This window comes from Schistocerca cancellata, chromosome 11 (genome assembly GCF_023864275.1).
Source record: "Schistocerca cancellata isolate TAMUIC-IGC-003103 chromosome 11, iqSchCanc2.1, whole genome shotgun sequence".
Classification (NCBI taxonomy): Eukaryota; Metazoa; Arthropoda; class Insecta; order Orthoptera; family Acrididae; genus Schistocerca; species Schistocerca cancellata.
In genome coordinates this window covers 146837487-146861878 of record NC_064636.1, presented here as the reverse complement: position 1 = coordinate 146861878, position 24392 = coordinate 146837487, and the positions used below count along the sequence as shown (strand labels likewise).

The window sequence follows — 24392 nt, the reverse complement described above, 5'->3', positions numbered from 1 at the left end:
GGAAAATTGTTCCCCATCCTCCCTACAGCCTGGACTTGGCTCCGCCTGATTTTTACCTCTTTGGTCGTCTGAAGGCCCACCTGCACAGTAAAACATTTGATAGCGAGAAAGACCTTATTTCCTGTGTGAAGCGGTGGTGTGAAAGACAATCCACAGAATGTTACCAAAGTGCATTTACATCGTGGAAAGAACGTTGGGCCAGATGTGTCACAGCTGACGGAGGCTACATTGAGTAGGTTCAATGTATAGCTAGATGTTCCAAGTCTGTTCACAAATAATTTCAGTCTCCTCCTACAAAAAATAAAAAAAAAATTAGAGAGAACTGTGCAAAACTTTTTGAACGCGCTTTGTACCTTTCACTATAAATGCTGCCACCTGACGTCTGTGAGTGGTTACTGCACGCTGACGCCAAACGTAGGCGAATGTCACACGGATGTGGGTCCACTGTGTATATCGAGTGTACTAGGTTCAAATTGTGATGTGTGCCTCGGAGATTGGGGTACGTAAAGGAAGAGACAGAAGCAAAATACAAGCTAGTGAGGTGCAGTTCTTGAGAAATGACACTGAATAGAGGAGGAGGAGGAGGACGCCGACGAGATCAGTGTTAAACGTCCTGTCGAAAAAGAGGTCGCCAGAGACGGAGCAGAGGCTCGGAATAGGGGAAGGATGCAGAACGAAACTTGTTGTGTCCTTCTGAAAGAATCCAGCATTTGCCTTGAGTGATTTTGGGAAATCACAGAAAACCTAAATCAGGATGGCCGAAAGAGGGTTTGAAGTGTCGTTCTCCCGAATGGTAGTCCAGTGTCCTTAACACTGCACTACCCTGCTTGATGACAGGCTGAGGAATGACAGGATCAGATAGTTTAGTGAAAGGGGAAGCATTACAGCACAGGACAGAAGAATCGAGGCTCAGGTAGCATAAACGGGTTAAGTGAATGGAGGAGAAGAACATATCCAGATGGATACGTAATACGAAAGGAAAGGGAAAAAAGAACGAGAGACGGGGAGAGGAAAGAGTGAAGGACTGTGAGTGAAAGAGAGGAGGAGCCTGGACCAAGGTGGACATGGAGAGATGGTGGGAAGACAGAAGAAGACGTGGAGGCCTATGTTCCAAACAGTCAAAGCCAGCAGCTGGAAACTCTGCAACATGGTTATGATGTTGATGATGAATGACATGGAGAAGCTCATGCCTTTTATTTTTCAGGGTCGACTGGCACCTTTTGTTACATGAATATATTTTGTCTGAATCATTTTGTTCTTCTAATGGTTTCACTAGACAGTAAATGATGACATCATCTGGACTGCTAAAATGGTCTTCCAAATTCTTTATATAGATATAGAACAGCAGCGGCCCAACACCACTTCCTCAGGAAATAACAGATATAGCTTTAGCTTCATTAGAAATTCAGGAGTGGAGAAGATACTAGCTGCATCAATTATAGTTCATGGAAAGAGGAAGAAATATGGAATCTTCAACACAATAACAGAACTGAACATTTAAAAAAAATACGTCGTACATAGGGACATGCAATAGAAAACAATATTTACACAAGCATTCAAGCTCTTGCTCTACAGCACACACACACACACACACACACACACACACACACACAAAACCAGAGAGATACCCAAATACAGGGTGTCCCACTCAGACCTCCCTGATTTCAAGGACACAGGAAAGAAAAACCGCAGAAAATGGTGACTCCACAGCAGTGCACGCAAGCGGTAGTGTGATTTGCAGAAACAAAATCGCTGATTTCTGTGCAAAGAAATTATCGTCAAGTGTATGATGTGAAAACAATTAAGGAATGGTATAGGAAGTTTCTGGCAACATTCTGTTGGTGCACGTTACACAGTTTCAGAAGAGACAGTGGAGGACATCAGAAAATCTTTTCTCAGAAGCTTGCATAAGTCAATTCGTCAAGCATCTAGGCAACTTGATGTTCTCGATCAACATTGCATCGTGTAGTTCACCAGTGTCTTCGTATGTGCGATTACAAAGTGCAAATTCTGCAATATCTGATGCCTAACGACAAACCACGCTCACAACAATTTGCTGCAGATATGCTGCAGGGTATTGATATGGATGCCAGCTTCCTGGAAAGATGTTTATTCTCAGATGAGGCAACCTTTCATCTATCAGGAAGGGTTAACAGACATAATGTTCAGATTTGGGGTTCGCAAAATCCGCATTTTGTCACTGAACAGGTTTGTGATAGCCCTGAACTAAACGTCTGGTGCAAGCTATTGCACGACACGATTGTTGGACTGTTGTTCTTTGCGGAACAAATAGAGAATGGGTCAGTGTATCTCGACATGTTGGAGCAGTTTCTGAACCCTCAGATACAAGACTTGCAACCCAACATCATTTTTCAACAAGATGGAGGTCCGCCGCATTGGTCAACGGCTGTTCGCAAGTTCCTGGATAGGAAATTTCCCAATCGTTGGATCGGACGTGGAGGACCCATTGCCTGGCCACCACGTTCACCCGACATTATGCCGCTTGATTTCTTATGTGGGGATTCGTGAAGTACCGCGTGTATGTGACCAAAGTGGACGATATTTCTATGTTGCGACATCGTATCACTAATGCGATTGCAACAATAACGGAGGAAATGTTACAAAGAACTTAGATTTTATCCGTACTGGATGAGAGGTCGTGGCTGTGAATGTCAATGTTAAAAAATATATCGGCTCAGCCACTTGTTTATAGTGTAAAACACTGAGATTGACACATTTCGGAAGTCAAGCTTCCATCATCAGAATAATAAAAAGTAAAAGAACCTGTTAAAACTCGCTAAAATGGAACATGCACCGGGCACAATAAAATTGATAATAAAATTAAAACATCGTGGCTACTTCCCTTGTTGCAGCCAGATCTTCCAACGTGCATCTCTTTTTCTTTTTGTATATTACAAACGCTATGTAGATGATACGCTGCTTCTTATTGATGGACAAGAAAAAGAAGTTGCAGAAATAGTAAATAAATTTAACGAGTTACACGGTAAAATTGAATTCACTGTGGAAGAAGAGAAAAATGGTGAACTGCGATTTCTCGACCTAAGTATTAGGAAACAAAACATGTTTTTAAAATATTTCGGAAACCAACCACAATTGATGTGTTGATACAAAAATTCCTGCCATCCTAATAGCCAGAAACTTTCTGCTTTTAGATCTTTGACAGATAGAGCCTTTAGAGTCCCTATGAATGAAGAAGACAGAATGACTGAACTGAACATCATGAAATAACTAGGCAGAGGTAACGGATATCACCAAAATGTTGTCAATACCGCAAATAATATTATGAGAGTCACAATACCAGTGGCTAACATTTTCAAACCTTTTAAAGTTGATACTGCTTTTCACACCAATAATACGCTGCGGTTTAAACTAAGAAATAATTTACAGCAGGAAAGCAATAAATATGAGAGAGCTGGGGTTTATAGAATTTAGTGTAAGACGTGCAAGGGAAGCTATGTAGGCCAAACTGGTAGGTCCTTTAAAGTACGTTACAGAGAACATAGCGATGCTTTCCGGCTCAATAATTTCGAAAAGTCAGCTGCAGCCACGCATATTTGGGAAACGAGACACCCCGTGTTGGGAATAGATCAGGATCTCGTTATTTTACATAGACAGGGCAAAGTCAAAAAGCTGAATCTACTAGAAAAGCTGGAAATTACGATACATAGCATGGATAATCAGAACACACTGAACGAACAGCTAACTGGTGATACAAATAACTTTTTCAAACATTTCACTGGTTTCTTTTAGTAACTACATTTTTAGCAATTGGCAGGATACCATCATTTCATGAGGTCCTCGAACATGTATACGTTATCTGTTTGTACAGACATCTCTGTGATCCTCATTTACTTGTGCGTGAGCTCACTCATGTTTCAGTGTCGTGTTTGGCTACGTGGTGTGTGGTATCGACGAAGACGCACGGGTGGTTTACGACGATAGAGGAGAGAGCCACGTGGTTAGATGTTGAACACCATAGGCGACACCATTTTAGAGTTTTTATATTTTGACGACTATATGGAGATGCACCTTGGAAGACATGGCTGCAATAAGGGAAGTAGCCACGATGTTTTAAGGTTATTATCAATTTTATTGTGCCTGGTGCGAGTTTTAACAGGTCCTTTTACTTTTTATTATTCTGATGATGGAAGCTCAATTTCCGAAATGCGTCAATCTTAGTGTTTTACGCTATAAACAAGTGGTTGAGCTGATATATTTTTTAACATGTTACAAAGAACTTGGCAAGAAACTGAATATAGGGTCGATATTCTTCGTGCTGCAAATGGCTCACACGCAGAGGTGTGTTGATGATAAATAAATAAATTCTTTGAGATGCTCTACGACGTGGTGCATTTTTCATTGTCGTATCGTGTCCCCCCCCTCCCCCCCCCCTTTCCCTCTTTGAAATCAGGAAGGTTTGAGTGGGACACCCTGTATACACATCTGTGGCCACAGTGAGACTGATTGTTAATTATCACATAATTATTGGGAGCAGCTGGAGGGAAGGGGCTAGGAAAGGGGATACAAGGTGAAGAGAGGGTAGTGGGGTAGTGTGGTGCAGCTGGTTTTGACAGATGACACAGTGCCTGCACAACAAGGTTTCATCCAAGGGGAGAGCATATAAGAGGCAGAGACAAGTATTGAGGGGAGGAAAGGAGAGGAAGGTGGAGATGGAGAGGGAGACAGGGAGGGAAGAGAAAGGGAGAGGGAAGGAAAGAGAGAGAGAGAGAGAGAGAGAGAGAGAGAGAGAGAGAGAGTGCTGTATCCTGCATGGGATTATGGGATTTTTTTTGGGGGGGGGGGGGGGGGGGGGGGGTTAGTAGACAGTTTGGGCAGGGAAGGAGTGGTGTGGGCAGAAGAGAGTAGGAAAAAGGTAAGGTGAGATAGTGGGAGCAAGTTAGCAGAGGTGTGGAGCATAGGAGAGAGAGTCCCCGCCTGTATAGTTCAGAGAAGCTCCTGCTGGAAGGGAGAATCCAAATGGCTTGCACAGTGAAACAGCTGTTAAAGTCTCTTGTATTGTGGTGTGCAGCACGTTCGACAACCGGACGGTCGAGTTTGTGGTTTGCCGCAGTTTGGCAGTGGCCACTTGTGCAAGTACACAGTGGGTTACTTCTCGTGCCCACACAGAATGCAGCATAGTAATTGCAGCACAACTGATATATAGGATAGTTGCTTTCACACGTGGCCCTGCCTTTTATTGGCCTTCAACAGTTGGAACGTCATTCCCAGCACCATCTCAGGAAAGTACCACAGCTACTCTTGCCCTATTCCAGAATTACCTATAGCCGAGAAAGCGACTACCGTGATTATCTACCCCCTCCCGCAACATTTAATAGTTCCCCGAGTATGCCTCGATGACATATTCATCCTTCCACACCCCTAAAATCTTCCTCCACCCTTTTCTGAAACACAATGCTCCTGAACACCCATCCTGTAACACTTTAGTCAACCTTTCTGTGCCATATGCAGTTTCACTTATATTCGAAACAGGCTTATGTCTGTTGAAGTTATTTTATTGATTGTGACACAGCCACTGGGCAAGATATTTTTCATTTTTAAAAGCTTATGTAAGTAATATTTTATCACATACATAATTTTAGAAACTTATGTATAGATTGTATTACTGGTCTACATGTTATTTTGATCACTTTTTAGGACTTCTGAAAAGGCTATATTATTATAGTTGAAACCATGGTCAAGATGTAGTATACACCTACACTCCTGGAAATGGAAAAAAGAACACATTGACACAGGTGTGTCAGACCCACCATACTTGCTCCGGACACCGCGAGAGGGCTGTACAAGCAATGATTACACGCACCGCACAGCGGACACACCAGGAACTGCGGTGTTGGCCGTCGAATGGCGCTAGCTGCGCAGCATTTGTGCACCGCCGCCGTCAGTGTCAGCCAGTTTGCCGTGGCATACGGAGCTCCATCGCAGTCTTTAACACTGGTAGCATGCCGCGACAGCGTGGACGTGAACCGTATGTGCAGTTGACGGACTTTGAGCGAGGGCGTATAGTGGGCATGCGGGAGGCCGGGTGGACGTACCGCCGAATTGCTCAACACGTGGGGCGTGAGGTCTCCACAGTACATCGATGTTGTCGCCAGTGGTCGGCGGAAGGTGCACGTGCCCGTCGACCTGGGACCGGACCGCAGCGACGCACGGATGCACGCCAAGACCGTAGGATCCTACGCAGTGCCGTAGGGGACCGCACCGCCACTTCCCAGCAAATTAGGGACACTGTTGCTCCTGGGGTATCGGCGAGGACCATTCGCAACCGTCTCCACGAAGCTGGGCTACGGTCCCGCACACCGTTAGGCCGTCTTCCGCTCACGCCCCAACATCGTGCAACCCGCCTCCACTGGTGTCGCGACAGGCGTGAATGGAGGGACGAATGGAGACGTGTCGTCTTCAGCGATGAGAGTCGCTTCTGCCTCGGTGCCAATGATGGTCGTATGCGTGTTTGGCGCCGTGCAGGTGAGCGCCACAATCAGGACTGCATACGACCGAGGCACACAGGGCCAACACCCGGCATCATGGTGTGGGGAGCGATCTCCTACACTGGCCGTACACCACTGGTGATCGTCGAGGGGACACTGAATAGTGCACGGTACATCCAAACCGTCATCGAACCCGTCGTTCTACCATTCCTAGACCGGCAAGGGAACTTGCTGTTCCAACAGGACAATGCACGTCCGCATGTATCCCGTGCCACCCAACGTGCTCTAGAAGGTGTAAGTCAACTACCCTGGCCAGCAAGATCTCCGGATCTGTCCCCCACTGAGCATGTTTGGGACTGGATGAAGCGTCGTCTCACGCGGTCTGCACGTCCAGCACGAACGCTGGTCCAACTGAGGCGCCAGGTGGAAATGGCATGGCAAGCCGTTCCACAGGACTACATCCAGCATCTCTACGATCGTCTCCATGGGAGAATAGCAGCCTGCATTGCTGCGAAAGGTGGATATACACTGTACTAGTGCCGACATTGTGCATGCTCTGTTGCCTGTGTCTATGTGCCTGTGGTTCTGTCAGTGTGATCATGTGATGTATCTGACCCCAGGAATGTGTCAATAAAGTTTCCCCTTCCTGGGACAATGAATTCACGGTGTTCTTATTTCAATTTCCAGGAGTGTAATTAGTGCAACTGTGGGCTGTTTTTCATTCCAAACAATTTTTTAACAGTTGCTGGTACTGCTGCCACGATGAAAATAATGAATAATTTTGAGGTCACCTACAGCCACGACAACATCTATACTCTGCAAACCACTGTGAAGTGCACGGTAGACGGCATGTCCCATTGTACCAGTTATGGTTTCTTCCAGTTTGATTCACATATGGAGTGCAGGAAGAATGACTGATTCAGTGCTTTTGTGTACTGGTAACTAATAAGATCTTATTCTCACAGTCCCTATATGAGCGGTACGTAGGGGATTGTAGTATATTCCTAGATTCATCATTTAAAGCTGATTCTTGAAATACTGTATATCAACTTTGTTGGGACAGTTTCCATCTCTCATCAAGAGTCTGCCAGTTCAGTCCTTTCAGCATCTCAGTGACACTCTTGCACAGATTATGGTTGTGGGAGGGTGCACGGGACAGGTTTTACACCGGGGGCGGTTACGAGGGTAGGAGCCAGAGGGTAGGGAAGGTGGTTTGGGGATTTCATAGGGATGAACCGAGAGGTTACGAAGGTTTGGTGGACGGCGGAAAGACACTCTCGGTGGAGTGGGGAGGATTTCCACCCTTTAACGTGTTTTGGCGGCAACACAACCACCTAACCTTTGTGCACATCATTGTTTACCAATGCAAGTTCACCACAGGATCAACATAGCTCAGCTTTAACCAACAATTTTTCGACTTTTTTCACACCAGATCTCCAGTTGCTTTCTAGTTCACCTTTATCTCTCCCCATATATTTTTATTTTCATTTCAGCCTCATGTTACACTTTCCACCTTCTAATACCATGTCACCCTCACAACATCCCCACAACGACCCCATTAAGTTTTATTTACATTCCCTCCACAAACATGCCTTCGCCCTAGCCAGATTACGCTCCCATATTTTATTTACTCAGGCTTGTCTGACATTTGATATTACCCCCAAAGGCTTCACACTTAAAGATCCCATCTCTGGCTGTAACCCTTCTTTCCATCAGTCCCTATACCAGTTCCAAACTGAACAATCCATAGCCCTCACCCGCCTAATCCTTCACATACACATCAACTCGGCCAATGAACACACCCGTCAACTCCTATCCTTAATAAAAGTCCTCAATCTTCCCCCCCCCCCCCCCCCCCCCCCACATCCACACCGCCTGTTCTGAGCATCCTCCTACAGGCCAACCGCAAATTAGAACAGCATGCCACCCTCCACCTCAAAAAACTATCCAATCTCCTGGTTTCCCACCTCCGGAAAGGCAACTCACTCACCCTCCACAACCTTTCCAGCAAACCTCAACCTCCTCTCGCTGCACACAGACCCAGTCTCTCCCATCTACTCAATCTCCCACTTCCAGCTCCACTCCCCCCAAAACCTCAAAATTCCGATCAACACAATCTGGAACCACAACACCCTAATTCAGTAGTTAACCTTTCCTCCAAACCTCTCTCCCAATCCGAAACCTCTGTCCTATCCAAAGGCCTCACCTTCTTCAGCCCCACTCCCAGATTCAACCAAACAGCCCTCATCAAAGATTTACTGTCCTATACTCGTACACACTGCTGGAAATATCACTTTGCCACAAAGAAAAATAATCCTAATCCTACTCCTAATGATCCAACTCCCCAAGACACTATCCAAATTGAACCCTGCCTGGAACAGTTCCGTCCTCTGTCACAACGGGACCTACCTCCTCTTCCTCAAAATCACCCTCTCCAAACCTTCCAGGAATTTCTCACTTCCAGCCTTGCCTCTCAATCCTTCTAAAAAAACCTTAATCCTACTCCCAACATCACCACTGCTGAAGCCCAGGCTATCTGTGATCTGAAGGCTGACAGATCCATCGTCATTCTTCTGGCAGACAAGGGTTCCACGACAGTGGTACTTGATCGTCGGGAGTATGTGGCTGAGGGACTGCGTCAGCTTTCAGACAACACCACATACAAAGTTTGCCAAGGTAATCCCATTCCTGATGTCCAGGCAGAGCTTCAAGGAACCCTCAGAACCTTAGGTCCCCTACAAAACCTTTCACCTGACTCCATCAACCTCCTGACCCCACCGACACCCCGCACCCCTACCTTCTACCTAAAATTCACAAACCCAATCATCCCGGCCACCCCATTGCAGCTGGTTACCGAGCCCCACAGAACGTATCTCTGCCTACGTACATCAACACCTTCAACCCATTACATGCAGTCTCCCATCCTTCATCAAAGACACCAACCACTTTCTCGAACGGCTGGAATCCTTACCCAATCTGTTACCCCCGGAAACCATCCTTGTAACCATTGATGCCACTTCCTTATACACAAATATTCCGCACGTCCAGGGCCTCGCTGCGATGGAGCACTTCCTTTCACGCCGATCACTTGCCACCCTACCTAAAACCTCTTTCCTCATTACCTTAGCCAGCTTCATCCTGACTCACAACTTATTCATTTTCGACGGCCAGACATACCAACAATTAAAGGGAACAGCCATGGGTACCAGGATGGCCCCCTCGTACACCAACCCATTCATGGGTCGCTTAGAGGAAGCCTTCTTGGTTACCCAGGCCTGCCAACCCAAATTTTGGTACAGATTGATTGATTTCATCTTCATGATCTGGACTCACAGGGAAGAAGAACTCCAGAATTTCCTCTCCAACCTCAAGTCCTTTGGTTGCATCAGATTCACCAGGTCCTACTCCAAATCCCATGCCACTTTCCTTGATGTTGACCTCCATCTGTCCAATGGCCAGCTTCACATATCCGTCCACATCAAACCCACCAACAAGCAACAGTACCTCCATTATGACAGCCGCCACCCATTCCACATCAAACGGTCCCTTCCCTACAGCCTAGGTCTTCGTGGCAAAAGAATCTGCTGCAGTCCTGAATCCCTGAACCATTACACCAACAACCTGAAAACAGCTTTCGCATCCCACAGCTACCTGCCTGACCTGGTACAGAAGCAAATAATCAAGAGCCACTTCCACATCCCTCAAACCCATAACCTCCCACAGAAGAACCCCAAAAGTGCCCCACTTGTGACAGGATACTTTCCGGGACTGGATCAGACTCTGAATGTGGCTCCCCAGCAGGGATACGACTTCCTCAAATCCTGCTCCGAAATGAGATCCACCCTTCACGAAATCCTCCCCACTCCACCAAGAGTGTCTTTATGCCGTCCACCTAACCTTCGTAACCTCTCAGTTCATCCCTATGAAATCCCCAAACCACCTTCCCTACCCTCTGGCTCCTACCCTTGTAACCGCCCCCGGTGTAAAACCTGTCCCATGCACCCTTCCACCACCACCTACTCCAGTCCTGTAATCCGGAAGGTGTACACGATCAAAAGCAGAGTCACGTGTGAAAGCACCCACGTGATTTACCAACTGACCTGCCTACACTGTGACGCTTTCTATGTGGGAATGACCAGCAATAAACTGTCCATTCGCATGAATGGACACAGGCAGACAGTGTTTGTTGGTAATGAGGATCACCCTGTGGCTAAACATGCCTCGTTGCACGGCCAGCACATCTTGGCACAGTGTTACACCGTCCGGGTTATCTGGATACTTCCCACTAAGAACAACCTGTCAGAAGTCCGGAGATGGAAACTTGCCCTTCAGTATATACTCTCTTCCCGTTACCCACCAGGCCTCAACCTCCGCTAATTTCAAGTTGCCGCCGCTCATACCTCACCTGTCATTCAACAACATCTTTGCCTCTGTACTTCCGCCTTGACTGACATCTCTGCCCAAACTCTTTGCCTTTACAAATGTCTGCTTGTGTCTGTTTATGTGCGTTTCGTCTTTCCCTCTCCTTCCCTCTTTCCTGATGATGCAATCGTTGGTTGCGAAAGCTTGAATTTTGTGAGTGTGTGTGTGTGTGTGTGTTTGTTTGTGTGTCTATCGACCTGCCAGCGCTTTCGTTTGGTTACATCATCTTTGTTTTTAGATATATTTTTCCCACGTGGAATGTTTCCCTCTATTATATTCATTACGTAAATGTTAGCAATATTCTCCGATCGATAATTGATTTGTACACTACTGGCCATTAAAATTGCTACACCACGAAGATGACGTGCTACAGACACGAAATTTAACCGACAGGAAGAAGATGCTGTGATATGCAAATCATTATCTTTTCAGAGCATCCACACATGGTTGGCGCCGGTGGCGACACCTACAACGTGCTGACACGCGGAAAGTTTCCAACCGATTTCTCATACACAAACAGCAGTTGACCGGCCTTGCCTGGTGAAACGTTATAGTGATGCCTTGTGTAAGGAGGAAAAATGCGTACCATCACGTTTCCGACTTTGATAAAGGTCGGATTGTAGCCTATTGCGATTGCAGTTTATCGTATCGCGACATTGTTGCTCGCATTGGTTGAGATCCAATGACTGTAAGCAGAATATGGAATTGGTGGGTTCAGGAGGGTAATACGGAACGCCGTGCTGGATCCCAGCGGCCTCATGTCACTAGCAGTAGATATGACAGGCATCTTATCCACATTTCTGTAACGGATCGTGCAGCCATGTCTCGATCCCTGAGTCAACAGATGGGGACATTTGTAAAACAACAACCATCTGCACGAACAGTTCGACGACATTTGCAGCAGCACGGAATATCAGCTCGGAGACCGTGGCTGCAGTTAGCCTTGACGCTGCATCACAGACAGGAGCGCCTGCAATGGTGTACTCGACGACGAACCTGGGTGCACGAATGCCAAAACGTCATTTTTTCGGATGAATCCAGGTTCTGTTTACAGCATCACGATGGTCGCATCCGTGTTTGGCGACATCGCAGTGAACGCACATTGAAAGCGTGTATTTGTCATCACCGTACTGGCGTATCACCCAGCTTGATGGTATGGGGTGCCATTGGTTACACGTCTCGGTCACCTCTTGTTCGCATTGACGGCACTTTGAACAGTGGACGTTACATTTCAGATGTGTTATGACCCGTGGCTCTACCCTTCATTCGATCCCTGCGAAACTCTACATTTCAGCAGGATATTGCACGACCACATGCTGCATGTCCTGTACGGGCTTTTCTAGATACAGAAAATGTTTGATTGCTGCCCTGGTCAGCACATTCTCCAGATCTCTCACCAAATGAAAATGTCTGGTCAAAGGTGGCCAAGCAACTGGCTCGTCACAATACACCAGTCACTACTATTGATGAACTGTGGAATCGTGTTGAAGCTGCATGGGCAGCTGTACCTGTACATGCCATCCAAGCTCTGTTTGACCCAATGCCCAGGCATATCAAGGCCGTAATTACGGCCAGAGATGGTTGTCCTGGGTACTGATTTTTCAGGATGTATGCGCCCAAATTGCGTGAAAATGTAATCACATGTCAGTTCTAGTATAATATATTTGTCCAATGAATACCCGTTTATCATCTGCATTTCTTCTTGGTGTAGCAATTTTAATGGCCAGTAGTGTATTTATTAAATTAATGAAACGCATTATTGTAAAAAAGTCATATTTAATTTTCTATCTTAAATCGTACAATTTCTAACCTAAAACTCATCTGTAATGAACTAGTATTTTATGCTGTAAGTAATCTTTTGTATATTTGTAACTTTTAATTGTAACTATTAATTTCACGATGGTGTAATAATTGAAGTAATGAACACTCATGTTTGGAATATACATAAGGAAACACGGCAATGCAGCGTCAGTTCGCCTAGGGGTTCACTTTGTAGTCAAGTCTTTTCGGTCAGTAAGTCGGTCTGTCAGCTGTTGGATTGTCAAAGAGACTATATCTGAAGTTTGATGTATTCTGCAATGACTTTGGAAAAATGTTATCATCAACAAATAAACCTCCGTAAATTGTATGACCTGGAGTTTTAATTAGAAGGAATCACCAGCTACCCTACTCAGGCAAATTACAAGATGATAAGTACAACAAGGATACTTTGTTATGTATTGCCCTTACTTACGTCCACTCCAGGTGCAAAAACATAAGTAATTATATTAATGCACCAGTAAATAAATCATATGCATTCATAAAGTAAGGGAGATGACATACCGTCTTGTCCATGAGCCTTTGGACACTACCCCTGAGTTATTCACTAGTATCTTGGAAAGTTGACAATATTTCAAGTCTCAGTAGATTGAATTATCACCATCTACTGAGCACAATTGAAGTGCTTAGTGGAATACAAGTGTATCCCTCAGTTTGATGAAAACTGCACTAGGTGCATATTATGTGAGCTGGGGCCATCTGGCACCAGTTTATTGAACTGTCAGAATGTCAGATAGCTCCATGTCAATACTAAGGAGAATAAGGTAATAAGCCTTACAAAGCAGCCTGAAACTTCTGATGGAATAAGAGGGTATCTGCATCTTTCTGATACCTGGGTTGTAACTGGCTAACTGGTTAGCTAACCGACCAACAGGAGAGCAGCTTTATAATGTCAGTTTATAATTAACACGGCTCACAGAGGGAGTGATAGTTTGGTAATAAATGGTGAAAGTATAGAAACTGAAGGCAAAATGAGGAAAAGAAATACAGGAAAGAGAAAAGATAGGAGCAGAAAACAGGCACGTAACAGTGGGCAACAATGGAGAATGTAGTAGAAATGCAGAAAGAATATTTTTTTTAGTTGAAGTCCATTAACAAAACAGCCAACAAAAACGAAAACACTTCTGGCGCAATTGAGAACTCCTGAAAGTCATCTATTCTAAGATTCCAGTGAGGACATAAAGTCCATGTATAGTTCACATACAGTGATACAGACCACTATACTACTGAAAGTCTGCAGTGGGGCAGAAGTATGGCATAGAAAATAAATGACACTATTCTGGAACGTAAGTGTTTTAATGATTGGCCCGTCAATGCTCCTAAAGTGTGTTATATAATGTCAATGTTGAAGTTTGTGCCTCCTGTTCGCTACAGCTTTTATAAAAATAACGAGTATGATTTAAAGAAAAACCAATTAATGAAAATGATGTTACTTATTGTTTCTCTGTTGTATCTGAAAATGTGTCTTGTGTATGCAACATTATCTGTGTGTCATTAGTAAAGTGACAGTTTTCCCTATAATAATCAATGCATTCTGTGTCACATATGCAGGAATGTAATACAATACCCACATAACCTAACCCATAAAACATTTTCTGATTCTTACTGTTATGATAAAGTTACCGGCTATTTAAAAAAATGGTAAATATCTCAAAAGTACACTTTTGAGGAATACCTTCAATTCTTCATTTAATTTAAAAAGAAGTGTTCTACATCTATCACGATGAAACACTTTCCAGAGAAGAATAAAAACTTACCCCGTTGGATAAAATCCCTCATTCATGGAATCGGGTATCTGAAACATTAGGAACCACAATTGTCACAATGAACAAGCTTAACTTCAACGCAAAGCATTACAACTCTACACTTAGTTACTCAAATGCATGACAGAGTGTATTAGGCATTTTAACAAATTTATCAAAGACAGAGGTTAGTAAAGGTGCTGCATTATGAGAATATTAATAATAACCACACACTTTTTTCATACAATGTAGTTATGTCAATGAAGTACTGTCTCAAAGCAGTTACATAAATATTCAACCAGATCTCAATAAGATTTCAAAGTGGTGCAAAGACTGGCAATTTGTTTTATTGAAACAGAAATTTAAAACTGTGCACTTCACAACTTGAAAAGCCATAGGTACACTACGTAAACAAAAGTATCCAGACACCACCAAAAAACGTGTTTTTCATGTTAGGTGCATTGTGCTACCACCTACTGCCAGGTACTCAATATCAGCGACATTGTGAGAGAACAGAGTGGGGCGCTCCATGGAACTCGAGGAGTTCGAAAGTGCCCTAGGTTCACTGCTTCCAAAGGTGATAGTGAAGTGGAAACACGAAGGGACACGTACAACACAAAAGTGTACAGGTCGATCTCGCCTGTCAACTGACGGAGCGGAGACCACCGACAGTTGAAGAGGGGCGTAACGTGTAATAGGCTGACACAGGAAGTCCAAACTGCATCAGGATCCACTGCAAGCACTACGACAGTTAGGCGGGAGGCGGGAAAACTTGGATCTGACAGTCGAGCAGCGGCTCATAAGCTACACATCACACCGGTAAATGCCTCGCTTTGTGTAAGGAGCGTAAACATTGTATGATCGGCACTATCACAGCACAGGCCTACACTGATGTTTTAAGCGGGTTCTTGCTTCTCACTGTCGTAGAGCAATTTGGGGATGGTGACTGCACCTTTCAACACGATCGAGTACCTGTTGATAATGCACAGGCCTTTGGCAGAGTGGTTACATGACAATAACATCCCTGTAATGGACTGGCCTGCACAGAGTCCTGACCTGAATCCTATAGAACGACCAACATTGATACTTCTCCTCAGTGCAGCACTCTGTGAAGAATGGGCTGCCATTCCCCAAGAAACCTTCCAGCACCTGACTGAACGTATGCCCGCGAGAATGGAAGCTGTCGTCAAGGCTAAGGGTGGGACAACACCGCACTGAATTCCAGCATTACAGATGGAGGGCTCCACGAACTTGTAAGTCATTTTCAGTCAGGTGTCTGGATACTTTTGACCACATAGTGCGTATAACTTCAGCATCTGGAATCAATATACTCATACGAATACCAGGGCATAACAATTTGTTAGGATACAAAATGAAATGATAATTTAGGATCAGCTGTAGGTAAGGTGCGTGGCATACTTTGAATCACTGGTAGGACACGGAAAATGCAGTCAGCCTTGAAAGGAGATTGTTTAAACAGATCCAGTCACGTTAATGTGACCACCGCCTACCGTATTTACTCGAATCTAAGCTGCACCCGAATTTAAGCCGCACCTGAAAAATGAGACCCGAAATAAAGGAAACAAAAAAATTCCCGAATCTAAGCCGCACCTGAAATTTGAGAATCAAAATTCAAAGGGAGAGAAAAGTTTTAGACCGCACCTGCAAATCGAAACAAAGTTGGTCCATTGCAACATGAGACACAATTAAGGTCGAATGGATGAAGATACAGCTACAGTAGTTTGGTTCGAGTCGTAAGCTTAGCAGTTAAGCTTTACCAGGTAGCCATTGCTATGCGTCAGGTGCTCCGTCCGTATTTATAAGGGTACCCTTCCTTTTTCACGTGCTTCGTCTGGTTTGAATCGATTGCTTATTTTGCTTTGATCTGATAAGTGTCGTTCTCTTTCTTATAGGTATTTACGTCACTCTACGCTAAAAATGCATTATTGTACTGTTTCATGCATTGTTTGTAGTATTCCGATAATGAGTGTTTACGACCTGTCGCCGTTCACGGCATGGCGAGCTTTCGTGTGTGCTACGGCAGCTTACCTTACAATTAAAAAAAAAAAAAAAAGAAAAAGAAAAAAACGAGCGAGAGAGGAATTGTCTCATAAGCAAAAGAATGGCAAGACACTGCCATTTGTTGTCACTTACACTCCTGCTTTCTTTGATAATGATCAACAAGAACCAAATAATAGAGTTTGTATGATAGAAGATGTTCTGGCCGAGAGTTCAGCGAAAATTTTTGTCCGTTTGAAAATCTTTGCAGACGCCTCTTTAGTACATTGCATTCTGCACAAAAATTAGATTTATCTTAGATTTAAAAATCTAGTCAGTTGCCGTGCTTCATTTCTGACTGTATCACTATTCAGCATAAGAATAATACGAATAAAACACGACATGATATGTATATTCTTTAACATTTACTATTGTCTCACTCTAGTTTCGTAGTTTATTAGGCAGACAGGATTTAAATAAGACAGCAGGAAACACAAAAGAATACATGGCAAATGTTTACATTCTTCTACCTTTTAATTTATTTACTGACGCAGAGGTTTTGGCGCCCGTATATATCTTTCTGGCTGGAAAGCACGCCTGTATAGCGCTACATATATTCGATGGGAGAAGTTAGTTGTGGCGGCACCTACCAACATTTTTCAGAACTTCCGCTTACTTTGCACTCGATTCTAAGCCGCAGGCGGTTTTTTGGATTACAAAAACCGGAAAAAAAGTGCAGCTTAGATTCGAGTAAATACGGTACATTTGAAGTCAATGTGGACCAACCACTCACAGACAGCACATGGCAGCACTAGCAATGGAGGGTATATCAATAGTGTCTGGGGATGAGGACAACAGTGCTGTCTTTGTTGTAATGGCACAAACGGAGTGATTTACCTGATGTCCAAAAAAAGGACGTAATCATTGGCATTTGGGACAAAGGTCGAAGCATTCCCAAAATGGCTAAGTTTGTACACCGTTCGTGTGCTGCCACGTTTGAAGTATACTCTGCACGACAAAATGGCACTGCCCGATACTGGCGCCGAGGCAACTGTGGTGGACAGACGACAGGGGTAAACGACGTCCGCGGATACGTGCACGGGCGACCAGACGTGCAACTGTCGAGCAACTGACTGCCCAGATGAAGCGTGGGGCTGCCAACAGTGCCTCCTCGACGACCGCTCGGCAAATGTCACTGCACGTGGGCCTCTGCATCTGCAGCAGGCGCCCGCTTCACTCACCCGAGCCGACTGCCGTTCGGCGGTGACGACGGCCAAATTTGCGGGCCACTATCGCAACTGGGCGTCCGGTGACTGGTGACGTGTGGATTCTCCAGATGAATCGAGTATTATGATCCGTCTTGTAGATACTGGTGTGTATAGTGTGAAATGTATGAATGCAAACACCGAGCGACAATTGTCAGACGAGTCCAGGCCGCATGAGGGAGCTACACTATGTTATCAAAAGTATCCGGAAACCTGGCTCAAAATGACTCACAAGTTTGTGGCGCCCTCCATCAGTAATGCTGGAATTCAATATGGTGTTGCCCCACCCTTACCCTCGACTACAGCTTCCACTCCCGTAGGCATACGTTCAGTCAGGTGCCGGAAGGTTTCTTGTGTAATGGCAGCCCATTCTTCACGGAGAACTGCACCGAGCAGAGGTATCGATGTCGGTCGGTGAGGTTTGGCACAAACTCGGCGTTCCAAAACGTCCCAAAGGTGTTCTCTAGGATTTAGGTCAGGACTCTGTGCAGGCCAGTCTGTTACAGGGATGTTACTGTCATGTAACCACTCTGCCACAGGCCGTGCATTACGAACAGGTGCTCGATCGTATTGAAAGATGCAATCACCGTCCCCAAATTGCTCTTCGACACTGGGAAGCGAGAAGGTGCTTAAAACTTCAATGTGCTGCGATAGTGCCACGAAACCAACAAGGGGTGAAAACCCCCTCCACGAAATACACGACCACACTGCAACACCACCACCTCCGAATTTTTCTGTCGGCCCTACACACGCTGGAAGATGACGTTCACCCGGCATTCGCCATACTCACACCCTGCCATCGGATCACTACATTGTGTACCGTGATTTGTCACTCCACACGATGTTTTTCCACTGTTCAATCGTCCAACGTTTATACTCCTTACACCGAGCGCGGCGTCGTCTGGCATTTACCGGTGTGCTGTATGGTTTATGAGCAGCTGCTCGACCGTCATATTAAAGTTTTCTTGCCTCCCGCCTGTCATAGTATTTGCAGTGGATCCTGATGCAGTTTGGAATTCCTGTGAGATGGTCTGGATAGACGTCTGCCTATTACACATTATGCCCCTGTTCAACTCTCGGCGGTCTCTGTCAGTCAACAGACGAGGTCAGCCTGTACACTTTTGTGCTGTACGTGTCCCTTCACGTTTCCACTTCACCGTCACATCAGAAACAGTGGACTTAGGGATATTTAGTAGTGTGGAAATCTCGCGTACACACGTATTACACAAGTGACACCCAATCACCTGACCACGTTCGAAGTCCACGAGTTCCACTGAGCGCCCCATTCTGCTCTCTCAAGATGTCTAATGACAACTGAGGTCTCTGATATCGAGTACCTGACAGCAGGTGGCAGCACAATGCACGTAATGTGAAAAACGTGTCTTTGGGGGTGTACAGGTACTTTTGATCACGTAGTGTATATGGCCTGGGGAACATTTTTGTGGCATCGTCTGGGTAATCTCGTCATTCTGGAGGGCACAGCGTAACAACAAAAGTACGCATCTATCCTCGCTGACTGTGTCCACCCCGACATGCAGTTTCAATATTTTGAAAGGTAAAGTTGCTATTCGCCATACAGCAGGGATGCTGAGTCGCAGATAGGCACAACAAAACCTGTCACAAATATAGCTTTTGGCCAGTAAGGCCTTCATCAAAGTTAAGACGATAATGTGTAGTTTGTTATTCCCCGGCATGACGGCATCTACCGAGCTGCCAATGCAGCGTGTCTCACACGGCCCAGAGTGTACGCGTTTGGTTTGAAGAACACCAGAATTAGTTTATCGTACTCCCCGGGTTTAAAACAAATTGAGAATCTGTGGGAACAGCTCGACTGTGTTGTTTGCACGTGGATTCTCAACTGTGAAACCTGGAGCAGCTGACCACGGCACTGGAGCTGGCACGGCACAGCATCGGTGTCGGCACCTTACAGAACCTGACTGACTCTTCCTGCACATCTCGGAACTGTCCACGCTGCAATACGCGGTTATTCAAGCTTTTGACAGGACAGTGTAAAACACTTGTGTGAATAGTGCTTGTCTGAATACTGCTCTAGTGTGTGGGACCCATACTATTCAGGACTAACAGGGGGAATTGAACATATTCAGAGAAGGGCAACGCGAACGGTTGCAAGTTCATTCCGTAAAAACACGGAAGAACTGCCAGATATCAGTAACGTCCTGCCACGATATTTTGGCGCCGAGTCTTCTGGCCATCTTCAGGTGAGTGCCACTGTAGTAGTACCGGCGAGTACGCCCTGAGCTCCGCTATTTAAAGCCGTACTGAGGTGACATTGCGCATGTGCCGCTCAGTGTGCGCGTTCATAACGGCTCCGTGCGCTGCGCCTCGCGCCCTCCACCGTGAAAGCCTGGCGTATCGGTGTCAGGTCGATTTCCGTCTTTATGCAGATAACTACGTCGACTACGAAGTTTCTCTATAACAGGATTCCGAGCAGAGTTTAGCTGATAACCACTATCTCGATTGATGAGAGTCTCGTTGTCAGACAATCCCATTTCCACAGATTCATTGATAATCGAGCTCCAAAAGTTTGACGTACGGGCCAAAATTTTTGTGTCGTCGTAATTCGTGGAACGGTCTGTGGAAATACAATGTTCGGCAATTGCGGAATCGGTGGGTCGGAGAAGGTGAGTATGCCGTCGGTGTTCCACAATGCGTTCCTGCACAGTTCGTGCCGTTTGCCCTATATACGATTTGCCGTATTCGCATGGAATTTTGTAAACACCCGATTTACGCAGGCCCAGGTCGTCTTTAACGGATCCCACCAAAGATGAAATTTTGGAAGGAGGGCGAAAGATGACTCTCACTTGATACTTTCTCAATATTCTGCCTATCTGTGAAGAAATATTCCCAATAAATGGTAAATAAACAGTCGACCTGAAGGCCTCTTCCTCTCCCTTGTTCCGTCATTTGTAGGGCTTCGTCACTCTGTTCACTTGCCTAGGTGAAAAGCCATTCTCCAAAAATACTTTTTGCAGGTGTTCCACTTCCGCTCGAAGACTGTCGGCGTCAGAGATAGTATGGGCACGGAGGATCAAGGTTTTGAGAACGCCCATTGTTTGTGCTGGATGGTGGCAACTAGTAACTTGTAGATACAGGTCTGTACGAGTGACCGAGTGTGCCACCACTCTTCCGTCGCACCGAGACGTCTACAAATGGCAGACAACCATCTTTCTCTATCTCCGTGGTAAACCTTATGTTTTCATGTACGGAGTTCATGTGATGTAAAAATTCTTGGAGACGGTCCAGACTGTGAGGCCACACTATAAAAGTCTCATCAACGTACCGCCAAAATACTGTCGGTTTAAAAGTGGCAGAGTCGAGTGCTCTCTCCTCAAAATCCTCCATAAAAAGATTGGCCACCAGGGGAGCAAACATGCCAAGAACTTTGCTAGGTCGTAGGTGGCTGCTCCAATGTTACTCACAATTGGATGTAATGGCACATTTTCCCTGTGGATCTTAGGCAGTCCATATAGGCTAGGTGGAACTGAACTGTTAGGTTTCAGTCTCTCGATGACCTCCTTCGATAGAGAACTATTTGATAAAAGTTCTGCTGTTTTTCGCACCACTCTGCTCGTGACGCTGAATCACATAATAAAACATTGATCTTATTAATATAGTCATCCCACCAACGACCTAGAAAAATTCTTGGCGTCTTTGCTCAAACCGATGATAGGCAAGTGTGCACATCACATAAAGAATTCTGGTGATTTTAAAGCACAATGTGTGCAGCAATGCAGCCGACTAAATACAAATACAATAAATCAGAGCACAAATAAAGCACTCACCACTTCTCTTTCAGAAGCCAGGGGGTCGCTCGAGGGCTCATCACTGGCAGGTCCGACTGGAAGAACCTGTGGAGCATAATAACCAACTAACTGGTGATAAACTACTATACTAAAAAACATTGTGGCAATTTTGAGTAACAAAAAGCTTCTAAGGATATATTGCATCACAAGCACAAAGCCAAGACTAGATACCATTTGGAATAGTCGAACAAAATTCACTTCACCTGAAACTCGGGGAAATGCTGAGGTAATTCTGAAAAACTTAAAAAATTCTGAAAGACTCTGCGGTGTTTTCAACTGTTCACTGACCGAAACATGCAGGAACTTTGGACGTTTTCATTTCGGCCTGTCGAACCTCGTGCTCCACCTCCTAACGCTCGAATGTGAACACAATGCTAACCTCAGAATTTTTCACACTCCCGTGATTTTCGCGAGTGTCTTCATTTCTTTTATTAATACGCCGAGGTGACAAAAGTCGTGGGATAACAATCTGCACGTGCACAGATGGTGGCAGTATCGCGTGCACAAGCTGCAAAAAGGCAGTACGTTGGAGACCCGTCGTCTGTACTCGAGCGATTCATTTGAAAACCTGTCCGACGAGATTACGGCTGCACAACAGGAATTGACAGACTCTCATCACGAAATGGTAATTGGAGCTAGATACGTCGGACATTCCATTTTGGAAATCCTTAGGGAATTCAATATTCTGAAATCCACCGAGTCAATATTAATGCGGAGAACAACAAATTTCAGGCATTATCTCTCACCACAGGAAACACAGTGGCTGACGACCTTCACTTAATGACCGAGAGCAGCGGCATCTGCGTAGAGTTGTCAGTGTTAACAGACAGCAACACTGCAGTACAGGGTGTACATAAAGTCCGGGAACACTTTCAATTATTTATTGCACAAGAACCGAACACTGTACAGATATCATACATATGTCATTTTGAAGAGAAACCTTGAAAGTTTTTTTTCACGTATACTGTCACAGCGTAGTTTGGTAATTCGCACACAGTCAGCGCTAGTCGCAAATGTGGAGAGTTGGAGTGAGGAGCGAGCTTTCTGTGTGTCAGAGTTCGACAAAAACGAGTGTGCTACAGCTGTTCGACGGATGTTTAGAACCGAGTACGGTAAGAAGCCACCGACAAGGAAGGCCATTTATCACTGGCGTGACAAATTCGTTACAACGGGTTGCATGTGCCCGGCACAGAGAAGCGGACGTCCCAGTGTGAATGAAGTGAATGTGGAGCAGCTGTTTCACGAAATAGACTCCCCGATCAGCAGATCCGACTCTGTGTGAAGGTGGCAGCACCGACTGCAAGCTGAAGGGAGGTGTAGGGTGGGAAGGGGAGAAGCAGTAAGAACGAGGGAGTAGGGAAGTGTCGCACGTACTCAGCCGATCCAAGCCAGCGACGACAGGTGACATCTCAGTAAACAATTTCATGCTACTGAGACAAAAAAAGAGATTTTTCCAGCTTCCCCCCCCCCTCCCCCCCCCCCCAAATTTCTTTGATATGTTTGAAACTCCCTGATTTCCATAACTTGTGTCAATCCTGGTTGGTTGGTTTGTGGGATTAAAGGGACCAGACTGCTACGGTCATCGGTCCCTGTGTCAATCCTGCACACACTTGTTAAATTACTAACTGCAACTGCTTCATTAGAGGGTTGTGCTGCTAGCTCAGAATATTAGTCACTTCCTCGCATCGACTGTAAATTTTTTCTCACCTAGCTCACTGTTTATTTTATATTACTACTGCCACTCGGGTGTACAACAACACAGTTTATCATTGGGTTAGCTGAAGCAATAATGCAGGAATGGAAGCAGGCTCACAACTGTAGGACAACAATGGAAAGGTACAAAACAACGTTGTTTGTGGTTGGTGCACTTTGCTCACTAGAGAGTTAATAATGTTCCAAACTGCTTGTGCCTCGTTTTTTGAGCACAGTACATGAGAAGGTTCCTTCTTTTTTCCTTTATCTCTCTCTCTCTCTTATTACTTTAAACCCAGGAGATGTATAGCCTTATCATCGCTATTCTTCATTTTCAGCCTTATTTCCTGTAGGGAAAAAAACAAGATTCAAAGTGTTGTAGGAATATGTTTAAGAACAAATTTATCCCCTGCATTTTTCCTGTAATTTCTCTGTAAATTCTGTGGTCGAGTCACTGCTTATGATTCTACACTACAATCCTTTTCCTCTATCATCTGTACCTAAATGGCCAGTAAAATTTATTGTTAAAATGAGGCCATCATGATCAGATATTGACTTTTCAGTTAAACCACTGCAGACTGTTGGATCCAAAACCAAGTTGTCAACGGCTGTTGCAACATGTCCTCCAAATCCTTTTAGGTAATTTTAACAAACTTTCTGGGTCTGGCTGCAAGGGATGGGAAAAACTGATGGGTTAAAACTGATACCGGTATTTTAGCCCTGAATAACCAGTATCTTCTGGTGTTTGTCTCGTTTATAACAGATGATTTTCTTTTTTACTAATAACCAGATAAAAATGCTGAAATATCAATTAGTCACTGCAGCAGTGCTAAAGTTTTTCGTTTTTAAATAGACCTTTTTTAAAGAACAAATAATTCATAAATTTGCACTGCTTTGAAATATTACATTATTACAGAAAACGGGAAGGCGATACGTGCTATTTTAACAGCAATACCGACAGAAATGAGCAACAGACACACGGCATAAGAACTGGTACAGCACTGCTGAGATGATTATGTCCCTGTCACCACAGGATGTGGCCTACCAGATGGTACGCGTGTACATGTAGTGTGCAAGACTTGCCCCCACCTTGTCTACGCAGTAGTTTCTCGCTGTCACCACCGGAGATCCATTTTATTGCAGAATGAGACCATCCACAGCCTG

The 24392-nt window shown here is 45.0% G+C and overlaps 1 protein-coding gene across 6 annotated transcripts in view; it reads right to left on the bottom strand.

Moving 5' to 3' along the window:
* The window catches only part of LOC126108467 (zinc finger protein 879-like), a 223442-nt gene that overhangs the window by 18799 nt on the left and 180251 nt on the right, over positions 1-24392 (bottom strand). For all 6 annotated transcript variants that reach the window (XM_049913711.1, XM_049913710.1, XM_049913714.1 and 3 more), the window contains 2 exons: positions 21516-21581; positions 14465-14502 (listed from right to left, as the gene is read on the bottom strand). In XM_049913711.1, coding sequence (XP_049769668.1) covers positions 14465-14502; positions 21516-21581 — 104 coding nt within the window. The remainder of the gene's footprint in view (positions 1-14464; positions 14503-21515; positions 21582-24392) is intronic.